Consider the following 24,025-nt stretch of genomic DNA (forward strand, 5'->3'; position numbering starts at 1 on the left):
AAAATGAACACAAACACACAAACTGGCATGAACATAAAAATACAGAACAGTAAACACATATGTATTTTGCACACACAAAGACGACATTGATTCTTTGCTGTGGTCGGGATGTGGGTTCACCTCAGCTGGTGGAAGATGATTGACTTTGCTGAGTCTGCAGCAAAGGTCATGTCTTATATATGCAGCTTCTAGAAGAGAAGCTGCTTTGCTGGACAATCTTGGTCACAGCATATGTTTTCCAACTACTCTAACAATCTCTTATTTTCTATTTATTTGTTTCTGCTTCATTTCCTCATTTTCTTCCACCTCCTACTTTTTGTCCTGCAGTCTCAAAATTACCACGAGGGAAAACTCCTGTTTGTGCTCTGGTGCTTTAAGGACACTGTATACTTGATACGAACCTGAAAAATCATGTTTTATTTCTGTGTTGAATGTTCACTTATCTTAATTTAATGCCCCACATGTGAGAAATAAAAAGAAATAGACACAATATATTTGATTTGATTAATGATTTGCATTAAAGGGGACTTTTTGTGTTAATTTCAAACTCCAAATGTGTATTCTTGGACTCGACTAGAGTAGCTTTGCATGATTCATGGTTTATTTTAATCCTTACTTATCTTGTGGTGGCCCTTTGTACTGACGTTTACTTCATTCTCTACCTGAATAACTATTTTGCCTCCTTTCTGAAAAGCCAGCTTTTTTTTTTTGATTGGCTGTTCTTCACAAACTATATGTTTAAACAGTTAATGGGAGGGGCTTAATTTGTCACAGTCTGTGCCTACGGTGGCCATATAAGGGATAGCCACTCTAATATATTTGGATTAATTAATAACTCAAGCGCACAGCTTTCTCTTAAATCTCAAACTCACTTGCTGTTTAGTTTAGCTCAAGCAAAGATGGCTAAAAGAGTTTTCAGTCAAAAAGATCTATCTAGAGGAAGTTCAAAGAAATCCCAATCAAGACAATATACACAGATCAGTAAGTCCATGACTTCACGAATAATTGTCATAATTGTGATCATAGTTTTTGTGGCAGTCAAGCAGCCTTCTGTAACAGCTGGTCATTGTTCATGAATAAAGATAGCCAGGGCAATCCGACAAGTTTCATTTATATGCTTCTTCCAGTGTCATACCGGGAACAGATATTTTTGACGCTCTTACAGAGTGACAATTACAGGATGTACTAGTTTATGCTTTTTCCTGTGCAGTGGATAACAGATAGCAGAGGAGCCACAATGAGGCCTGAGAAAACTCTTCTATGAAAACTATTTCTCTGTGGTGTGTGTGTGTGTGTGAAACCAGCCTCGCACCATAAACAGCTTTCATCTTATTGTTCTCTGTGTCCTCCAGGGAAGGTGTATGTACACTGCAGAGAAGGCTACAGCCGCTCCCCCACCATGGTTGTTGCTTACCTCATGCTGCGCCACAGAATGGATGCACGGCTGGCGGTGGCCACTGTGCGGCACAAGAGAGAGATCGGTCCTAACGACGGCTTCCTTCGCCAACTGTGCCAACTCAACGAGAAGCTGGCAAAGGAGGGCAAGCTGAACGGGGACCTGGGCAAATTAAAGGCCAAGTGAAAGCTGGAGAGGTGCTGCCCGTCTCCTCCGGCCCTGCCTTTGACTGGCTGCAGCTGCTCTGGTAGACTGACCCCACCCTGACCAAACCAGCACTCATCTAACACATCAGGGGTATTCTGAAGCATACATGCATTTATCTGTGGAATTATTCCTCGTGTTCACACACACTTGCACATGTACATGCTGTTCTGTTTGAATCTTTAGTCCATGTCTCTCACTGCTGTTCTACAAAGAGTGTGATCTCAAAAAAAAACCCATCCCCCTTTTTATAACTTCACACAGATTTTGCTGCTCATACCCTAAAGCTCTGAATTCCTCTCATTTCTGAGCTACTTAAAGCATTCCTTCAATTCCCACAACTTAGAAATTTGATATCTTTGCCCTGATTTTAAAATTTTACTTACAAACTTGTAGGAAATAGAAGATTATAGCACAATCATTCCATAGTTTACCACTGCCGGGAATGTCAGTGATGTCTCCGCCAGTAGGAGTACTCTAAATAATTCCAAATAAACTCCTAAATATTGAAAGTTGATGGCCACAAATGATGCAACACAGAGTGGATGAAGGAAAATCCCACATTCCATTAAATCTTAAAAAAAACAAAACAATGACGCCCAGTCGATTCCTAAAAATCCTTAATTCTTCCCTTTGGGAGAAAGATTTAATGCACAAACACAGATGACTCACACTCTAATGCACCCTAATACACAATGTAGCATTTCAGTTAACAGACTCAGGCCTCTTGTTTGACAGCGGTAGCATGAAATTTATCTGCAGCGCAAACGGTTGTCGACAGAGCCGCCGCTGCTGAGAACAGGAAAAGGTCGAGCCAATTAAAAATAATGAGCTGCGTGAGGCGTTCACGTAGCAGCCATATTTAGCCTCTGATATGATGAGTGTTCACTGCAGCTGGATAGTAGCTCAGTACAGTAGATGCAGAAATCTGAGGAGAACGCTGGATCAAATATCTGCTTAAAAACACGAAATGCTTTGCCTTCAATTTGAAATGAGCTTATTGTCATTCCCAGTAATGGGCACATGTGAGTGGTTTTAAAGTATGTTTGTAGCCAGAGGACGGCTTTTCTTTTCTTTTTTTTAATAACATTTTTATTAAAAATAAGTTTAGGTTTGATAATCTTCAAATTTGTGAGACTGCAACAGCATGTTAGGGTCACTAAAGGTTAACAAAAAATAAAATTGAGGCTAATGTGACAAATTTACAAGAAAAAAACTTGTATCTGCCTTTGTTTCTCATGAATTTGTATGTTTTTGTAAAATAATAAATTGTCCTTTTTTCCTGAATTTATGAATATGATTATAATCTTGAAGATTTTGGACTTTTTCTCAGATTGTAAACATCCTTACCAAGCCCCTTACACACTCGCAGTAGCCCTAATACACTGTTGCTAAATGTTCTTAAAATACCATAATCGGTATGTTGTTTGTCAGTAACTCTTGCTTTGTCTTTCAGCACATTGCTTGCCTTTAAAAAATAGTTTACAAAGTGCTTTGACACAATACATATTAAAGTCACATAGAAAGAAACGGGCGATAAGCAAAACGATGACCAGAAGGGAATCCAGTTATGGAATCACACTAAAGCCAAAGTATAAAAATGTGTTTTAAGAAGTGATTCACTGCAGGTTGCATAATTTTCATGTATTGTTACATGTTAAGTCATCATCATGATCTCAATATGGAGAAAATAACTAACTGGGATTATGATTTTTTCCGAAACCCAGCAGCACGACCTCTTGTTCTTAGAGGAAAATCGTAACTTGCTTATCTTTATCAACAAGGCTAAAATACTCCCAAACAATCTACTAGTTATAGTTGCACTTGCCTCCTTTAAACTTACTGAGCTGAAACGATAATTTCCCCTGTAGAGACTGCCCTCCGGTGGTGTTTCTCTGCATTACACATCAAGGCATGACCTCATTTCTGCACCTGTATCAGGAGCTTCTATTTTTTTGATAATATTTTTCTGGATAATATAAAGGTAACACACAAGGCTGTTGCATGTGAATGTAGGTTCTTCAGTTAAAGATGGCAAAATAGTTACTGTTGCACTTTGGGTTTGAGAAAGTGGGTTATGAATATTCTGCTCAGAGGTGTTTAAGATGTTGTTGTTTACTCTGCCACCTTCAAACTAGGGGCCTGTTGTTTTAACTGTCAAATGCATCAGCCAGATGGGATGCCACCCGCTTTCAACAGAAAGATCCAGCCATCACGCCACCAGAGAGTTGCACACTGCCAATTCCCTGACACAACCATTCACTCAGAATCCCAAAACCACTGTTTCATCCACACAGAGGTCCCCACACAACATGTCACTTATCTCACCCCTAAATGTGTGTGTCATACGCTAACTAATACACACACAGGGTCAAATTAGATCACAACGCCTTTTTTTGTTGTTTTTTGTTTTGTTTTGTGTGCACTAAAGCATTGCAATATATGTCAATACCCCATCCGATATATAGAATGTAATCACATTTATATGACTAACAAGGCAGTAGCTGTTACATATAGGCAACTTTAGTTCAGCAGTACATTTTGTATTTAATACTGGGCATAATACTGTAAACTAGACCTAGTGCCAGGAAGGATGGCGATGGAGTGAATTCTTGCACCACATGAGTCCTCAAGTTAGAGAAGTCGCATGAGCGAGATCAGACACGCATAGACTCGTGAACTAAATGTCATGTTGGCAGGATTGTTGTCATGCAAGAGAGGAAGAGGAAAACTAGGTTCTCACCTCATTAATGGCACTATTTATTCCTCCTTTGATATATCTGTATACATTTAAATATATACATGTATACTGTATATACATATTTAAGTGTTGACATATATGAATGTATGAGCAATGTGTCTATAATGTGTAGGTAATGTCAGTATCGTCTTTATATAACATGTTCTACTTGTATGTAGCGCTTTCATTCTTTCTGTTAATTACATGCACATTAATATTTGGATATGATGTGCATGTAAATTGTTCTGTGTAATTGTGGTAGTTCATATCGCAATTGTGCAAAACGTGCTTATGATGGCAGGGTTTTTTTTTTTTTTCCTGGTGTAGCCAGGATACTGGGGCATGTAATCATTGTATCTAAGTAGCGTTTTGTACAGCGTAACGTCTTCATATCAGTGCAAATGGATTCATTAAATACAGCAAGATGCAGGTGGCATCATTAGACGCAAGTGACCATCACATCCAAGGATGGACTCATCCCATCACCCATTTCATTTGGCATTATTTCCATCTCTCGCTTTTGATGCTTTAGGATCGATATATGGGTTTGTTTGGATGAGAGTGTTAGTGAGAGGAATATTTTTAGGTGAAAGGAAATAACAGGATCACGTCTGGTGTCCCTCAAACCACTCGTGCTTATGGAATGAAAAAAGAAAGAAAATGGAAAAAATATGACCAAAAATATTGCATAAAAGATCCATGTCCAGAAACTAAAGGGAGGTTTTGAAAAGTGACAAAAGGCATTTAATATAAAACTAAAGATCCACCTTGAGTGGCTGGACTTGGATATTTTATGGTCCTAGTTTTTCAGACGTTCAGACCTTGCAGATCTGTAGTCTTGTTGCTCTCTCCTCTTACGTAAAGCGAGCACAAAGCAGTCAAGCAAAGTGCGCCATTTAATAAGTCAGCTTTTACATTTATATTTTTCTTTATAATTTTAGGTACATTAAGCAGATCAAGATTAAAGTCTCACATTAAATGTTCATATTTCAAAGCAAGCAGTGGAAGTCTACCCAAATTAATCACTTACTTGTTTGAAAATGAAATTTTCAAGAAAGTATTTGACTGCTCCAGCACATTTTTTATGTCTTAAAGTAAAATATCTTCTGCTGTTGGACTGTTAATGATAATTTGGCTCTGGGAAATTACAAAGTTCGGTTTTCACTGTTTTTTCAGAGGCTTTATTGACCAAATAACCTATTGATCAATCAGGAGAACAATTCTCAGATTGATTAATAATGAGGAAAAAGCACCTTCCTGCTCCATGTAGTGCAAGTAAAGAGTACATGAGTCTACAAATATACAGCCAGCAGAGACATTTTAAAGGCCATGTGTTTGTGCTGATTCCAAAACATACACTGAAATGTCCAGTGCTGCTCTGGCCTCTGACTCATTATTGGCCAGGAGGAAAAGTCAGAGAAGGTAATGTTCTCACAGGGAGTTAAAACCGAGGACAAACCCTGCAGAGCGAGAACATAAGTGCGCTTGTGATTGCGGTTCATGCGCAGGTTGTTCCAGTTGACTCTGAGCCCTCTCATTTGGCCATTTTTATACATGTGAAAATGTTTTAAGCAAAGCATTTGATTTCACATCTTGCAAACGCTGCTTCCTCTTGTGGCAAGATAAATCGGGTGCAGTAGTTCAAATTCCCGACCTTTAAGTATAATTTAGTAAATGCGTCATACCACTCATTCCCATCACCTCATCATGAACCCCACACCACCATTATTGTCAATGAAAAGGTAGTACAGATATACGGCTATATTATGTGTTTAAATTGTCAGTTCCAAGCGACATACGCGACAAAAACAATTTATATTATAGATGATTGGCTTTGCCATCATTCAGATGGCCTGGGGTTTCACTCATGCAACTGTTTGGATCTGCTCTATAATACTGCCCTCCTTCTGAATACACAAAAAGCAACAACAAGACACGGTTTGGTACCTCTTTAAATTTGGGAATTGGTATAAATGTCCTCAGCTCATTCCAGGATGAGGGTACGTACTTTAAAGCATCAACTGCCTACACCGACCTGCTTATCGGGTAACTCATGGAGGGTTTTCAAAGCACTCTGTGGTTGCCCAAACTGATTTTCTGATGCAACTGAAATGACTTTTTGGATGCAATGATGTGAACAGAGAGTTTTTATCATGGCAACACTGCTGGCTTAAACACTGTTCTGTAAAAGAAAAAAACACTGCCACCTGCTTGTTCAACAAATCTACTGGTTTGCACACCAATTTTAATTATTTAAAGTGGACCTATTATGCATATGTATTTTTAAATTTTTTTAGTACTATAACAATGATGCATGCTCATTTTACAACTTACAGTTAGAGAGCTAAAATGGCTCAGTGCAAACAGAAGACAAATGGAGGGGCTGCATCGAGGCTCAGTATGAAATAAATATGGACTGTTTTGAATGAGAATTATGCAAAGCTAATCTACTAAATTTAGACTGTATTTATATAGCTACAGTTCACAGCAACAATTCTTTTGAGGTACTTTATATATTAAGATGAATATTGGCTGCAATATTAGTGAGAGAGCCTCAACATTGAGCAGCAGCAATGGTGAGGAGAAAGAACTCCCTTTTAATAGGAAGAAACTGGCTCGTGGGGGGGAAGAGAGAAAACAGAACAAAACACAAAAGACAAAATCAAAATTAAAGTCATGCAGTTGTGGCGTGGAGACACACAGGACATCGTTAAGGGTCACCTTATTCAATGCCAATTATCTTTCTCCAAAAGGAAACTTTGAAGAGAGGTCCTTTGTCTCCTGAATCCAATGTGCAGGTTCCTTAGCTGAATGGCTCCCATTCAACTTTTAGAAACTTTAGGGACCACAAATAACTGGGGATTTATGCTTCATCGTATCTACAAATATTCTGAAACCCTATGACCTAACCTACACCCTAACCCTAAAAATGAGGCTACAAGTCCCATAAACATGGCCCACAACTACCACGATTGGCCTGTCCAGTACTGTTACCACTCAGCCGTAAAACGCCGATGGGATATTGTCATCACCCTGCCAGGCAGGCGGTGTGGACACCCAAGTTTGTGAATGTAATAAGTTGAGAAAAAGGCAACCTAGGAGTTTCAAATTGATACCATAGATGTATCTGTTAAAAGTGTCAGACAAATTTAAATCTCAGTGATCTCAACCCCAAGATCAAGGTCAGAGGTCAAGTTTTCTGAAAATCTTCTAAATCCGATAACTCAAAAAGGACGTCCAAGTATTTTGAAACTGATGCCACAGGTGCATCTGTATTTTAAAATTTGTCATTAAGAGAATAATAACCATTGCCTCAATATAAGGAATAATAATCATAGTATCAATATAAGGGCAAATATCAGCAAATTCCTGAAGGGGTACTGCCAAACCTGTTGGAATGGACACGAGGGAATGTACAGAGAAGTGGAAAAACTTGAGGGATAAATATGTTTGCCTTTGAAGAGAAAAAATACTGACCACAACAAAGAGTAGTGACGCCAGGAGGGAAAAATGCCGGATATTTTATTTGTTCCTATTGTGGCAGGCACTGCATTTAAAACACTGGGACACAACCACAAGGTAATTAACACACAACCATAAATGCTGCCAGCAATGTCGGCCGCTGGAGTAGTTCATGTCATGGCCTCTAAAAAGACTCACTGCAGAAGTCTAAATCAGATAATACTCAGATAATAATTCAGATATAAGATACCGTAGGATCTGATTGCGAATCCCAACCCTGATACTGAATGATTTTAAGGAGAAGGGAGCCAGTGAAGAGAAGCCAATATGGATCTGGAAATGAGCATAATAGGTCCACTTTAACACATCGTAAGTATTTATAATCCAGTCTCATGTTGTTTGTCTAGGTCTCTTTTCATTTTTATTTATTTTGCCCCTTATGTGAAACCCTGAATTGCCAATCTGAAGCACCCGTTTGTTTAAACAGTACCAGCATCTTTTTGTGGGTAATAGAGTATGTGTTATGTATTATCGAAAATGTTGAAATGCCATTGATATTGATATATATGGTTCTATATTCTGAGTATGTAACAAAAGGCATTAAGACCGTTGTGAATTGCTGCATTTTACTGTAACTGGGGTGTTACAGTGTAAAGATAGGACATTGTTTGATATTTGGGAGTTATTAAAAAAAAAAGTTTGACTTATTTTCTCCTCAAAGTAACATTTAGTTTTTTAATCTAGATTAAAGTTTATTCTTAGTTTCATTAAAGAAGGCTGTTTGTTTGTTTTCATTTCAGAGGGTTTTTTCTATGGTAGGAAATGTGTGACCCACTTCTCCAGTGTAACCAGTGAGTTTATTATCCGTGTTGTTTTTGGATGAGTCACTCACATGTATAATGGTAGTCAGACTAGGGCCAGACTGTAATTGCAGCTCATTCATAGCGCCCGTTTTAAAACCAGAGAGGAGAGGAGGATGGAGGGTTGTTAAATTACTCGACTGGAGCCAGGTAGTTGTGTTTATTATTGCAGAAAAGTACCTTAAATTGACTTACAAATAATTTCCTGCGATTTTCACTCAAACTCGCTGTCCCGTGTGGCGTGTCACTGTAAGGCAAGAAGCTGCCATGTTTAAGACCTCTGTGACTGACAGCCGATATCTTACATCATGGAAACTCATCTGGCTTCTTGATGTAGTAAACTCCTTCCCTTCTCTTACCCTTCAGGGCGTTCAAACAAACACCGGAAATGACTTGCAAATACCATCTGGCGCAGGTAAGGCGCTGACATGCAGAGCTGTCATCATTTCTCTTCCACTTTGCACTCCCATCCTGATGAACAGCTTAAAGCAAGAGTTTTAGCACAAATGAGCCCACTGCCCGACTCCTCCTGGAGTCCATTACACAGTCTCGTCACATATTTCTGTTGTACAGATATGTACAGATGTTGCAAAGGATGTTGTTGGGATGATGTTGTATTGGCTGTTAATGGGTATATGCACATATATACTGATCGGTGGCAAATTAAAGGAAAAGTGAGGGGATCCAGTGGCTTTGTTGTGCTGTTGGAGGCATTTTGCAGGCATAGTTTGTCCCCTTAATGATATCGTCTCTTCCAGGATGACAGTAGCCCCATAAACGGGGCACAAAGAGTGGTTTGGAAATTATGTGAGGAAACTGTGGCTCATCATCATCCAAATGCCAGTGCCAAGGAGCATTGAAGCGACTCTTGCAGCTCATAGTCTTGCCACACCTTTAAAAGCCACTTTATGTTCTTATTTTTTCCTGTAATCTGTCACCTTTCTGTACATATATATTTGTCACCACCACTGTCATCTCAGCATAAGCATCACAACAGTAACGGCACTCGGCACCCAAAGCCTTACGGAAACGATCGATTCTTTACGATATGTTTTTGAGTTTTTTGTGTATCTCACTTCACACAGTAGGAAGGGACAGCTCCCTTATTATAGAGCGAGACATCGTTGAAGTGCACTTGATTTTAAATTGCAATGTTATTTTTCTTACCTTTGAGAAGTCCCTTCTTTCTTATGTTTAAGAAATAAATGGCTGAGGTATTAACGGCTTTGAGTGGTTTATTATTTTGTCAAACATAACACGATTATTTTAAAGTGACTTTGTTCTCTCCCGCGAGAGAAAAATCATCTGGGATCAAGAGACTGTTGCATCAAAACCAGACAGTGCTAATAATTTATATATAAAATATGAAATAAGCTAACATTGGTAAACAGTGGCCTAAAAAAAACAACCCCACCAAAAAATAACAGTACTTGGATCATAGCTTCTAGGCCTGAAAGGTGAGGCCACAGAAGTGCCTTAAATCTGCATTTATCTTAACTGCCAGCTAGGGGGCGACTCCTGTGATTGTATACAAGTCTATAGGAAAACATTCCAGTTTCCTGATGACTTTATGGGCTTGGTCACTAGCTTCAGGTCTTGTTGTATTGTAATAAGAGCATTATTAAACTAAAGATTAAGGGATGGCCATTGGCTAACAACAGAGCCCTTATTGCTCTGTGTGTTGTACACAAGCAGTTTATTAATAGGCTTAACTGACAAAAGCACAAATTAGGTAATTTGTCCATCCATCCATCCATCTTCTTCCGCTTTATCTGGGGCTGGGTCGCGGGGGTAGCAGCCTAAGCAGAGAAGCCCAGACCTCCCTCTCCCCAGCCACCTCTTCTAGCTTGTCCGGAGGAACACCAAGGCGTTCCCAGGCCAGCCGAGAGATAAAATCTCTCCAGCGTGTCCTGAGTCTGCCCCAGGGCCTCCTCCTGGTGGCACATGCCCAGAACACAGGAGGCGCCCAGGGGCATCCTTGTCAGATGCCCGAACCACCTCAACTGGCTCCTTTCGATGTGGTGGAGCAGCGGCTCTATTCTGAGCCCCTCCCGGATTGCTGAACTTCTCACCCTACCTCTAAGGGACAGGCCTTTAGACAGGGACCTTTTCCTAGGAAGCTCATTTCTGCTGCTTGTATCTGCGCTCTCGTTCTTTCGGTCACTACCCACAGCTCGTAGCCATAGGTGAGGGTAGGGTCTCCCATGGCAAAGGCCGCCCCGAGGCCCGGCGGACTGATCCCCAGCTACCAAGACTAGATAATTTGCACATACTTCAAAATCAGCACAGGGGAAGGGTACAAAATATTTATATGTTGAGTCAGTTTTGAGCTGATGAAATATTTATCAATAAATATTAAATATTTTTATTTCAGTTTTTATTTTACTTTAAGCACAAATCTTTTCTTTTTGGGACTACTTTGTTTTTTTTTTTCAGTTATTCTTCTTCATTTATTCCAAAAGCTATGAATAAATCCTTTTAGTCACAGCAGGTAAAATGTTAAACACAAAGTATAACAAAATAGACTAAACTTAGCTTGATGAAGAGCTGCAAAAACTTTAAAGCCACTTCTTAAACAACCCTTTGCCAATTGGAACTAAACCACCAGGAAGTGGCATTTTGAGAGTGGTTGTGAAGATGTGATTAGATGTTTATTTCTGTTCTTTAGGCTTCCTCAAGTTCTTTGAGAGGGTTTGACCTTAGCCAGATTTCTGCAATAAAGAATATTTTCTTGAAGAATTGGCTGGTTAAATAAAGGTTACGTTGACTCACTGGACCACCTTGTGGTACACATGGTAGAGCTTTAATCTGCATTAATGAATGACACAGCAAACTGTGTTCACAGGCCATGATTTCTGGGAGTGTTCCTGAGCCTATGCAGTGATTTCCACAGCAGCATGTTTGTAATGCACCATGTTTGAGTCTCTGAAGATCACGGCCATCCAATATTGATTTTCGGCTTTGTCCTTTGCATACCGATTGCTCCAGATTCATAGAATCTTTTGATGATATATTTACTGTAGAAGTCTTTGTATTTTAACATTAAGGAACATTATTCTGAAATGATTCCACAATTTGCAGATTTATTTATACAGATAATATTTTACGTAAATCAAATGTCCTGGTGTAAATTTTTGATATGTTTTATGTTGTTTTTGAATAAAATATGAGTGTACGAGATGTGCAAATCATTACATTCTGTTTTTATTTGTTTTACACAACATCCTGACTAGTTGGGTTTCTATTTAAGTGGTTACACTTTTAAAATATGAGACTGATGATTTTGTGCACTTTTCTTACCGTCAGTCTGTAGCTGTCGACTGCAAGCCAGCTCATTCCTACTGAAGTGGAAACCTTAAAAAAATTAAGTGCGTCTCATTTGCCGGCAAATTTGTGTCTTTCAACAAGGCAATTCACAGTGTTTTAGTTAAGACGTAAGGCCATAAGAGAAGTAAAGGAACAACAGCCAACAGACCTTTTTCTCAGCAGCCACTTTGACATGAAATAGTGAACACAGATGTTACCAATCACATAAATTAAGGCTTTGCACCTAAATGGAACAGAAGCTTCAGTAATGTCCTTAGTCAGGTATTTGTTCACCTACTATTCTATCAGAAAAAAAGTCTGATTAAAGCTTAACGACTTTTCCTCTAAATATTAAAGATTTAAAGGTAATGGATTAAACTTAAATATAAAATATAGACTACTGGAAACAAAATTGTGTTTTACAGTGATCCCACTCTAACATTTACATTTCCTTCGGGTTAGTTTGTGAGGTTGATGGAAACATCGTCCCTGAATCACCACCGAACTGCAGTCGAGGGATTTGTGTGCCTAGCTGATCCCAGCAGCTGTGGTCCTAGTGGTCAGTTTGACCCTATTGGAGTCTTTTATTGGGCAAATGGGCCAGACTAAGTGTCATTTAAATGTATAATGGCAACACAGGGTTTCAAAAACAATGGGGCCTCTACCTTAATTCCTTTAACTTTAACTTATTAGTAGTTTTTTAACTTTACTTTTGAATTTTTTTCAACAAAAATACAGCCAATAAATCACATGATCATCAGGGCCAATAGAGAAAAACATAAGAGAGGAAAATCATAGACCAAAGTTCAGCAGTTCTTTTACCGTCCGTAATTATCCTTTATATGCAAAAGGAATTTGAGTCACATCTGTGAGGGCAATAGTGGAGGAAAGTAACGATCATTGAGATCCAGGTATTTGCTGTATTGGTTCTTTTTAAAAACTCGACGGGGAAAAGAAAAACAACTGACAGAAATGATTTTGTGAATTCAGAAAACTAAACTAAAAATAAACAAATTGATATTTAATATGTAAATTGTATCACTGAAACAAAAAATCCATTCTGGAAAGTAACTGAAACTAAACGTCAATGGCTGGAAATAAATGAAAAAAATAAATAAATAAAAACCAACTATATATATGTGAAAAAAAAAAACCATAATGACTTTGGCTCAGCCACTGATCACCTTTTATGGGACAAATGTTGAGTGTGTGTTGTGGCATTTTGGGCCATATTTGACTGACACATCACTTCCCAGTGCTGTAACTGTAACAGATCACAGGTCACAGGTATCCTGGATTCTACCCAAATGAGTCAGCTATCCGGGAAGGAAACAGTATGCATGCATCAGACTGTGTTCATAAATCAAATCTTAGCTTTGCTGATGAATTATTTGCCGGTAGCAGGTTTGTGTGAGTGAAGTATATATTTCAAACACAAATAAAATCAGAAAAAAAGCACAAAAATGTACAAAAAAGTGATTACGTGAATGGGTGAATGAGGCAAGTTGTGTATATACGAACCAGTCCATTTACCATTAAAATAAAAAAATCAAAACATGCAGAAATAAATATCTGGGTCTATGGGTGTGCCTTGCATTTGTATCTCTGTAGCTGCTGCACAGGTTCACCACTGGGTGGAGACAAACCTTTGTTCAAACTTCCTGATTTGACCCAGCAACGAGGACTAATGACAAAAATAGAGTAACAGATACAGAGGGAGAGAAGGAAAGAAAGTCCAGGGGGAAATTACATCAAGAATGGGAATACGATGACAGAGAGAGAATGAGCAAGCCTTCCAGGTCTGAGTCTCCAAGTGTTGATGCAAATGCTATTTTATGTTTCACAAGACTGCACAGACACACCTGGGATGGACCAGTAACACAGCATGACATCCATCAGGGTTACTGAGAAACCAATTCTCTGCCTTCTGCGCTGCTCTTCTCTTTCCACGGTCCCTTACACTGCAATTACAGCGGGCCAGCTGTGTGGTCCCTTTGGGGCCTCCAGTAACCCAGGGACCTCCTCCCTGCTCCGGCTGAATTCAAACTATCCCTGCAAGCTGAGGGTTTCAAATAGAAACCACAATTCCAGTGCTGCCGAAGCACAGAAAAGGTTAATTTTTTTGTAATTGTACTAAATGGATCCCAGACCTATTAGCCTACATCCAGTGTTTCTGATTTAGAAATATGCCAGGTACAGCACACACCGGGGAGAGCTGAGGGTCAGGAAGTAGCTCAAGCAAGAAAAGGAGGGATTATGTGTTGCAGCAGGTTATAGGTCCCTCTCTGCTGCTTACTTGAAGGAATCCAGGATGCTTGTTTCCGAAATCTCATCAATAACGGCGCTGGGCTCTGTGTGATGAAGTGCCATTTATTCCAGCTATGTGCAGCGGCAGTCTGCGCAGAATGGAAATGTTTATAGCTGACGCCGGAATCAAAGCAGACACGAGTTCCTGTGCGCTTGGTGACACTTTAGTGACTTGCAGGAAGAGTGTGTTTACATTTGCGATGGATTTGATTTCTGCTTTTCAAATAAAGCAAATTAAAGGGCCGTGCTTTAGGTGGGAACCCGGAGATGAAAGCGCGCGCTGATTCATTGTCTTCATACCTGATCTCATATGATCTCAGAGACACTCATCATGTTTGAACAATCTGGGTGGGGAGCTGATGTTTGATATTTGTTTATGGGGGAAATGATTCATTGGATTCACTGGTGAGAAACAGGATATCCAATCAACTCCAGATATTTCTGGCCTTAATGAACCCAAATTTTTCCTCATAATCTCACTAAATAAAGTTATCACTCGCCTTTGAAATTTTTTACTGCTTGTTGACTCATTTATCCTGTTTCCCTGGGGCTTTATGAACTCCGCTGATTCGAGTTTCAAACTTCCAAAGTCACTTACATTTTTCTTTTCTTTTATGTAGGATTCATCGAACTACTTACGGCCCTGAAATACACTTTTCTTCACATGGACCCTTCAACTTTAATCTTTGTCCCCGGTTTTAATGACTATCAAATAGAAAGCATATGATGCTCACTTTAAATCCTAATAACCTGCATTCACATTCAGAGTATGAAGCTGGCGAAAAAGGGAGAAATGCACATCTGTGGCGCAGCACTAATTATAAGAAAATACTGAGGGAGAAAGAGAGATTGGGTTTTGGAACCGAGCAGTCCTCAGATCCTCTTCCAAGTGCCTGTGCCCATGTTGGTGTTGCTTGTTTCATCTACGTCTCTCAACTCCTTTTCTTTTTAGTGCTCTCGTTGTGCTATACGTTGATCCTGCGGGTCCAGCTTTTGTAGATCAAACCCTTAGACTGATGTGACGATAAAACTGCCAAAGAAGATAAAAAGAGCAAACAAAAGACACTGCAGAAGTACTTTCGAGACAGTTTTTTTTAAAAAACAATAACAGAAACATGTTTAGAGAAGATGGATGTAGCTTCCAGGTCGGAAAATTTAAGCCAGCGCCAGAGTGACTGTATATAAAAGAAGGAGATAGATAAGAGGCTATCAGTTGGTTAGTGAAGTACTGTTACCCATCCATCCATCCATCCATCCATCCATCCATCCATCCATCCATCCATCGTCTTCTGCTTATACAGTTCAGAGTAGCGTGGCTACCTCAGCCTGCACAGGGATTGAGGCAGGGTCTACCCTAGGCAGGGCACCAGTCTGTCACACGGCTAATGAAAGTCCTGTTACGCTAGGTGTTTTTGCTGTCGCCATCCTGTGATGAATGAAGGGTGGAACAAACTTTGGCTAATCCTCCTTTCTGACTCTAACTACCATAACTAACCTGAAACTAGTAAGTGAGCCCACTCATTCTTTAAGAAAGTGTTTATTAAGGTACCAGAGAAAGGAAGCAGAACTATGCAATAATAAGTGTTCTTGCATCTAGAGGAGTCACCTTCCACTGGCAATTAAACAGAATGTAGGTTTAAGGAAATTCCACATTGGCTCCAGTTTTCACACCAGAACCTCCAGTATATCAATCTGTTATGCAGTCTGTACATAAACCTGCATTTTTTTTGTTGAATACCTAGCAAGGTGCAACACTTCTGGTTACAAAGGAAGTCCAATTGCACAGAAGTCTAGGAGAAAATTACACTGCCTTTGCTAACTTGATCTGTTACCTCCAGCAAAACATTTTGTTGAGGGCCATGATATAAATTATAATCCTATAAGTAAATAAAAAAGAGATAATAGAATTGGGTATGTTTTAAGAAATTGATGTCTCTCAGTCAGTTTGGGAATTTTTGGCATAAAGTAGGAAGATCTGAAGGCAATGGATCGAGAAAATGAATAGGTTGATGGATTCTTGACAGAGTTCGTACTGTGTGATTGACATGACAAGACCTGACATGGCACAAGTTCCTGTGAGCATTTGTGACTAATACTCGTGACAACATATCCTGCCAGTCACTTACCAGAGCTAACACAGCAACAGACAACACCTTAAGCGATATCTACACAGGAAGCGATTCTCAGCAATGAGGAGAACTTAGAAAGCCAAAGGCATTTGACAACTTCAAGTAACCGCAGATCAAACATCCGCTGGCGGCATGAAGGAGGTAAGTGCCAAGTTAAACTTTTCTCAGCCTCGAGGCAAGTGACTTAAGCGATAATTGCGATAAGACAGCAATACACAAGTCTTTTCAGCTATCTTGAAGCATGTGAACTGCTTAAAAAAAAAAATTGCACTAAAAGAACATTTAAGTTATACTTATAAGCACCATCTTTGCTGTCATGAGGTCAGAGATGCAAACCACTGTGTGTATGAACACAATACTCATTTGCGGTGAACGGTAAGGAGATATATTTCTTGACAATGATGGAAAACACTTAATAAGAACCACTTGCTTTGGGAGAACCGTTATCCTTGTCCATAAACACAAACATCTTTATGAAGAGCTGTTGGTTGTAGATTGACATTTAATAGTCGTGGAAAGTAGCTGGGTGACATTGTTGAAACACAGGCCTCCTTCTCAGCTTGAAAACAGATTTCGCAGCCACACTAACTGCAAAGGAGAGCTGCACATCATCAACCGGTTGTGTAACCAGGAGTGAAACATTTCACTGCACAATGGAAAAATGATGTATTCCCCTGAACCTTAAATCTGTTTGTTATAAGCACATAAATACAATACACCGGCTTAGGCACTGCGTCTGTATCCTTGTGACTGCGCCTGTCCGGTTACAGGAATTGTATCTGAGTGATACATTTTCCTTAATCGGCTCCAGATGGACTGCACCACTCAATTAGTATCACCTGCTCGATGTTAACAGGCTCATATTCTTCATGCAGTCTCTTTAAACCCCATATTGTAGAGGTACACACTGACTTTTTCCTCTTCCAGGCATGGTTTTGGATTTTAGTACCCTCATTCAAGTCCTTTGTGTTTGTTTGTGTGCACGCAGCTTTTTAGGTTTCAGAGGAAGTCAAGTGATATCCTGTTCATGAGAAAGCACGAAAACATCTTTAAGACCTGAAAAAATATTTGCGCGCCAATGCACCTTACATCACATTGAGTATTTGCTGGCTGTGACAGGACTCTCGTGTGGAAAGCATCTGCCCTGTTTATGCAGAAATTTGCCTCAGAAGCGCGGCCAATAAATACTCTTTCAGCTGTACCATGACTGTGATCATATCTCCAGTGCATGCAGCTGTTTCAGTCACAAATAACCCGTGTGCGGTCATACTTTGTGAAGAGGTGCAGGAAAGCAACATTTCTGCTTAAAAAACAAAGGCTGGACTTTGTCAGGAAGCTGCACAGTGGGTGGGCTTGGAGCTGACAGCAAGCTGCAGCACCTTTACATGATGAGCTGAAGCCCAGCCTCATTTAAAATCTCTGCTTATAATTAGCTTTATTGGATTAAAAACAAGAGCTGCAGATTAAATTCACATGCTTGTTATCTAGTTTTATTAATCTTGTAAAAAAACCCAAACAAACTAAAGTTATGAATGGTTCTCTGAGCCCTATATCCGTCTCTGTGCTGGCGGAGGCTTGGCTGCTGAGCCTGCTTGTACTTTCATGCTTAATTAGCACACCTCGCAAAGGACTCTGGGAGATTTTGACAGTGGGGAAGAATGTGCAGCCCCAGAACCAGATTTTTCATTCAACATCTACGTATATCACAGCAGGCTTATACCGATATTTATATGAACTCAGTGAGATCTTTTTTTCCTTCTTGTCAGTCATTACTTGGCACTTAATACTGAAGCTTGCACATCATATATTATCACAAGGGAGCATTACAGCATGTGAATAATGACTTGAGCGCCACATAAATTGAAGTTTAAAGGTTCAGTCTGTCTGGATTTCTAGCACACGCAATTTATAGAGCTATTTTTGGCATATCCAATTATTAGCTTTGGTACTTAAAGTGACATAAATACACCAGGATTTCCAATTTTATGCATGAAGTATGAAACAATGACGTGATTACTCTATCACAGCTTAAATACTGAAAGCAAAGAAAACCAATGAACTTTATGATAGGTGTAGCCCATGTAATATTACCAGTTAGCCTGTGTACTAACGTTTTGATCGCATAACATTTCTGGAGCTACAAAATTTCCATATTTGTATTAAGATAACTGAATGCTAAGCTACCAGCATTTTTAGGAAGTTGCATCCATAGACTTTAACGGTGGATTGCACAGATGCAGGTATCTCCTAATTAGTGCTAACATATACATGGCAGAATTTTACATGGCTGAAACATGCTCCAAAATGCACAGACACCGGCCACAACTCTTAGTAAGTTTAAATAACTCTCCTAGTCTCCATCACAAGCCACAACTACAGGGATAAAAAATGAAGGCAATGCGAAAATACCAAAAACTGCTGTTTTGCCCACTTGAGGTTGGCTCCAACAGTGAGTAGATTCCCATTAGATGCCATGATGAAATATACTGGGGTGACCATATTTTGATTTCCAAAAAAGAGGACACTTGGCCCAGTCATAAAGAACTTTAATACTGTTTGCTTAAAGAGAATTTAGACATATTTAAACGATGCCTTCTATGTGCGGTTAATGAATGGTGAAATAAAAAAATGTCATATAGGCTTTTATGAGTCAACAAGTGCAAAAAAATAACTTAAAAACCTCTGGAATTAAATAATGGTACAGAAATAAGGGCTCATCTGTATAAAAAAATTACCAGTACCAGGACGGTTCGAGGGAAATTTCTTTTGCAGTTTGTGTGAAAAGCTGCACTTGTGCTTTGGCATCTTTTTTTTTTTTTTTTTTCCCCCGATATTTTTATTAAAGTTTTTGCATCGACTTTTACAAAAGACAAATTGAACAATATGCCGTTTTCTTTTTAAAGAACATAAAGCAATATAAGACATACACTCCCACCTCATAATTATAGCAGTACCAGTGGGTGTACAAACAGAAAAAGGAAAAAATCCAATCTAATAATACTAGTAACAAACCCTAGGGTACAAGACAACAGTTCCTGAGTGTACAAGGGAGATGTGGAGAGTATCCAAAACCCCCACCTCCACACAGACACATAAAAACCAAAACACACAAACAAACAAAAAAAACAAACAAAAAAACAAAAAACAAAAAAAACCCCACACATGATAAATGGTCAACTTAGTTATAGGGATAAATCAATTCTGTTAGAGAAAAGAAATATGTATAAAGTAGTTAAATAAATACCATCATAGAACGCAGGCACAATAGAATCCATATACTTAAACTTAGGCCTCTTACTTGAACATAAGATAAGAAAAAATAAAATATGATAGAGTCTGAGCTGGCTAATTGGGAGCATTGCGAGACCGCAAAGTCTGAACATGATCAAAAAAGGGTTGCCAGGTCTTAAAAAATTTGGCCGTAGACCCGCGCAGGGTGAATTTAATCTTTTCGAGTTTGCTAAAATGCAGAACGTCTCTGATCCAGATTTCCCAGGATGGGGCAGAAGGGGACTTCCAACATAGCAATATTCTGCGTCTTGCCAATAAGGTGAGAAATGCGACCAGATCCGCTTGAGGCGTCGGCAAGGCAACTGAATCAGGAAGAACCCCAAACAAAGCAGTTAAGGGTACAGGTTGGAGGGTTAGCTGGATGATCTTAGATAAAATCAAGAAAATATTAATCCAGTATTGTTTGAGGGATGAACATGACCAAAACATATGCATTAAAGAGGCAGGTGTTTGATGACAACGGTCGCAGTCAGGGCTAAGATTGGGGTATATTTGAGCTAGTCTGGCCTTAGTCCAATGTACACGGTGCAGAATCTTACATTGAATCAGCCCATGTTTGGCACAGAATGAGGAGCCATGGACCCGGTAAAGAATTTTATCCCAAGAGTCATCCTGAATCACACACCCCAGATCCTGCTCCCATGCCAATTTAATAGCCGAGATTGAAGAGTTGTCAAAGGAACATATTCTCCCATACAAACAGGAGATCAGGCCCTGTAATGAGGGCGGAGGCAATAGAAGGTTATCAAAGTCATGATAAGAAGGTCTAGATGGGAACTGAGAGGATTTCTCCTTAACAAAACTCCGGATTTGTAAATAGCGAAAAAAGTGACTTTTTGGAAGGCCAAATTTCAATGAGAGCTGTTCAAAGGAGGCAAATGTATTCTGAATGTACAGATCAGAAAAAGACCTGATACCCAAAGAGGCCCACAAATAAAAAGCACCATCAGCTAACGAAGGCTGAAAAGAGGGATTTTTCAAGATGGGTGATTGAAGGGGAAAAAAGGTCAACTTAAAATAACGACGAAATTGATACCATATTTTCAAGGTAACTTTGACAATAGAGTTATTATAAGAGCCTGTACTCGAAGGCTGCTTTTGGGCATAAATCAGGGCTGGTAAAGAGGCTGAGACACAGGAAGAAGTCTCCAAACTGAGCCAGGCCGGGGCATTATTCGTGTCTTCCCCCTGTAGCCAATACCTGAGAATACGAATATTACATGCCCAATAATAGAACATAAAGTTTGGTAAAGCCATCCCCCCCATCTTTTTCGGTCTTTGAAGTGCTTTGGCATCTTTTAAACGTCATCAGGCACATTGCTGCGCGCTGTCTGTCCCGTCTGTGAGCGCAGAACAACCAGTCCATTTATAAAGTGGTGTCCATTTATAAATGGACACCACTTCCTAACCAGGTAACTTAGCACTCAACGCTCCACAGAACATGGACAAAAATGCTGGCTTTGAGGATTCAACTATTGGGTTAAACTTGTGTAAATGTATTGCCTACAGTGAGGGTTTTCCCTATGACAGGTTAAAAATGACTCCCAGCATGTAATGCTGTACATACATATACACAAACCATTTCTGGTTAGGACTTATGGTAGCTTTTATATGTTAAGACAGTGCACTGTAATCATTGCAGAGACAACAGTCCTTTATCTCTATGACAATAGCTGCTGTGTTAATTACAGTCCGTGCTTCTCTGACTACTCCACAGGTTATAGTTAGAGATTTTATAGCACTGCTCTTTTATACTATACAGTTTAGATTGAAGGGAAGGTGCAATATGGGTTCTGACTCATAGTGCCTTTGAAAAAGACACCAGTAATACAGGCTGGTGAACATGCACATTTAATTTAACACAGCAAAGTTGATGTTGTCAATCAAGGAAGAGTAACCACCTTGTAAACAAAGGGTTGTATTTTCTGTGGATATAACAGATCCTTCAAAACAAATGTATTTATATAGTTTTTGTGTTCTTCAGCCATGTGAAACACAATCGGATGCAGGTTTCCTAAGAAACTACACGTTTAGATCCAAAAAAGCAAGAAAGGGAAGGGTTTGGCAATTTAGGGAATAGAGAAAAACAATGACAACAGTAATGGTTGTCCTACACTGACATAAAAACTTGATCTTATGTCAGTGTAACTCATGCACTCACCCTCAGTACATGTACACATAATATGAATAGCACAAAGGAAAACACAAAATCCAATTTTTCCCTTGAAACTACCTGACCTTGTACAATTTTCAAATTTGGTACTTTCTTATGTAGGTAGTGTTAGAAAGTGTCTCTTCCTTTATAAGGACAGGTATAGGTAATTAATGTCTCTCTCTGTTTTTCTTTCTTTGAAGTTTCAGTGTTTGGCAGAACTACTTTGACCAGAATTATGTTTTGGCTGATATTTTTAGCATACATTTTATTAGGTTCTGACAAAAAACAACAACAAAAAAACTGAGAGGAAATATTCCCAGCAGCCCAAACCACTCAGCCCAAAAAATGCAACATCACAAAACAAAATAGTCCAGCAATGAAAAGAATTACTGTAAATCTGTAGTTCAATTAAAAAGAATAATATTTGAAAAATGTAAAAAAAGAAAAAAAAAGAAAAAAAGAAAAATAAATAGATTTATTTAAATAAAATAAATCTACGAATAAGTAGATTTATTTATTCATATCCATTCACCACAGCCACAGTTATTTGGGCGACCCTGTCTGTGAAGTCAGTCACACATATTAGAGTAACAAAACAAAGAGAGTTTAAAACGCTAGCAAGTCAGCAAGTTAGGGTTAGCATGGTATGTTTAGTATCAAGAAATATATCCACATTAGAAGCCAAAATAATGTTGGCCAAAAGACGCCTAAATGCCAATTTGACAAGTGTCAAATCAGCTCAACATCATTCATGTAGGTAACATTAGTTCTTTTCTGGATCACAATGCAGCTGACTTTTGCTCTTCTGGTCAGTGTTAGCTAACACTAACATGGCTGTTAACTGCAAAATGTCTTATGTAGCAAAACATGTTCTTGACTAGATAAGGTTTGCTAAATTATAAGATATCTTGCATGCACACACTATCCTCTATTCCCCATCTACGATCAAAATCACATTAAATCTTGCTAAATGACTTCACCAGGTAGTGTAAAACTAACTCAGTGTATTACTATATTATTTGTTTATGTGTTCATTTCAGCCATCAGTATGTGATGTAATGGCACAAAAGAAAGCTGTATAACTAGCTTTGTTTTTCTACGTTAACAGGTGGGTTATTGAGCTGTGTTTTTACTAGCCAATATGCATCTGACATTAGAAGCTTTGTTAATTTCAAGTCAATGTCAATCTCTCTCACTCTCAGCTGGTCCACAACATTCATGAAATACATACATACAGCAGTGCATCGTAATAGTGCAGGACAGTCTTGTGTATGTCTCATCACTGTTGTTTCCAATGCCAGCCTGCAGGTGGTGTGCAGTGAGGAGTTGCACAGTAATTACTGTCATCCATTTGAAGGCTGTGGCTGCCTTTAATAACAATGGTTTCCTGAAGTTATGCAGAGCTCCTTAAATTCTGGAGTAATAAAGTTGCCTCCTGGTCAAAATCTGGCCCAAAAATAACCTCAGCTGGTTGACAGCTAAAGCTCATGACACTGACAACAACTGTGTTCATGTGTGACACAAAAAGAGACTCACACAGGGAGATAGTGGTCTACCATGTGTAGTGAATAATTTGTTGGGTAATTTCTCTTGCTGCTAAGAATAGTACCTGTGGTTGGCCGGCAGGCAGCGTGCCAGTGGCAAGCGGTGCGCTGAGAGGCTCACAGTGGTTAGCAACCAGTTTTGTGTGGTCTCCGAGGTCCAGCCAGACTAGTTCCCACAGTTCCTACGTCTTGGCTTCAAGGCTGCACTTTCTATTTTGATGATTCTCTGAAAAGGCAAACAATGGAAATGGCTGGAGTCTGATTTATAACAGCCAGGGTTAAATGTCCCGTGTTCCTGCGTGGAAACCACATAAAAGATCAGTGAGGAAGAAGAATTCCACTTTGGACTTAAAGGCTTATCTTAGAGCTCGCCTGGAGCAGTCAGTCACCTCGTGGTGACCTCCTGCTCTACTGAAGTAACCAATCATGGCTGCAAGTGGACAACAGATTCCTCTCGCTCTCTCTCATCTTATAAAAAAAAAGGCAAATTTCTTGTTTAATATCTTTCTATGATATATTTTTTTCATTGTAGGACATTGTAGCAATATGGCTTGGAAAAAACTAAAGGTAGAGCAGATAAATCAATTGTCCGGGTTGTCGGAAAGCGCTGAGAGGAGTGGCTCTGATGTAC

The 24,025-nt window shown here is 39.3% G+C and overlaps 1 protein-coding gene across 1 annotated transcript in view; it reads left to right on the plus strand.

The window, feature by feature from the left end:
- The window catches only part of dusp3a (dual specificity phosphatase 3a), a 27,681-nt gene extending 17,793 nt beyond the window's left edge, over positions 1-9,888 (plus strand). The window contains exon 3 of the mRNA XM_085285226.1: positions 1,353-9,888. Coding sequence (XP_085141352.1) covers positions 1,353-1,582 — 230 coding nt within the window. The 3' untranslated portion in view covers positions 1,583-9,888. The remainder of the gene's footprint in view (positions 1-1,352) is intronic.
- Positions 9,889-24,025: the final 14,137 nt, after the last annotated feature.

This window comes from Mchenga conophoros, linkage group LG8 (genome assembly GCF_057382185.1).
Source record: "Mchenga conophoros isolate Kocher_MC1m ecotype Shallow Benthic linkage group LG8, M_conophoros_male_GT1.1, whole genome shotgun sequence".
NCBI lineage: Eukaryota > Metazoa > Chordata > Actinopteri > Cichliformes > Cichlidae > Mchenga > Mchenga conophoros.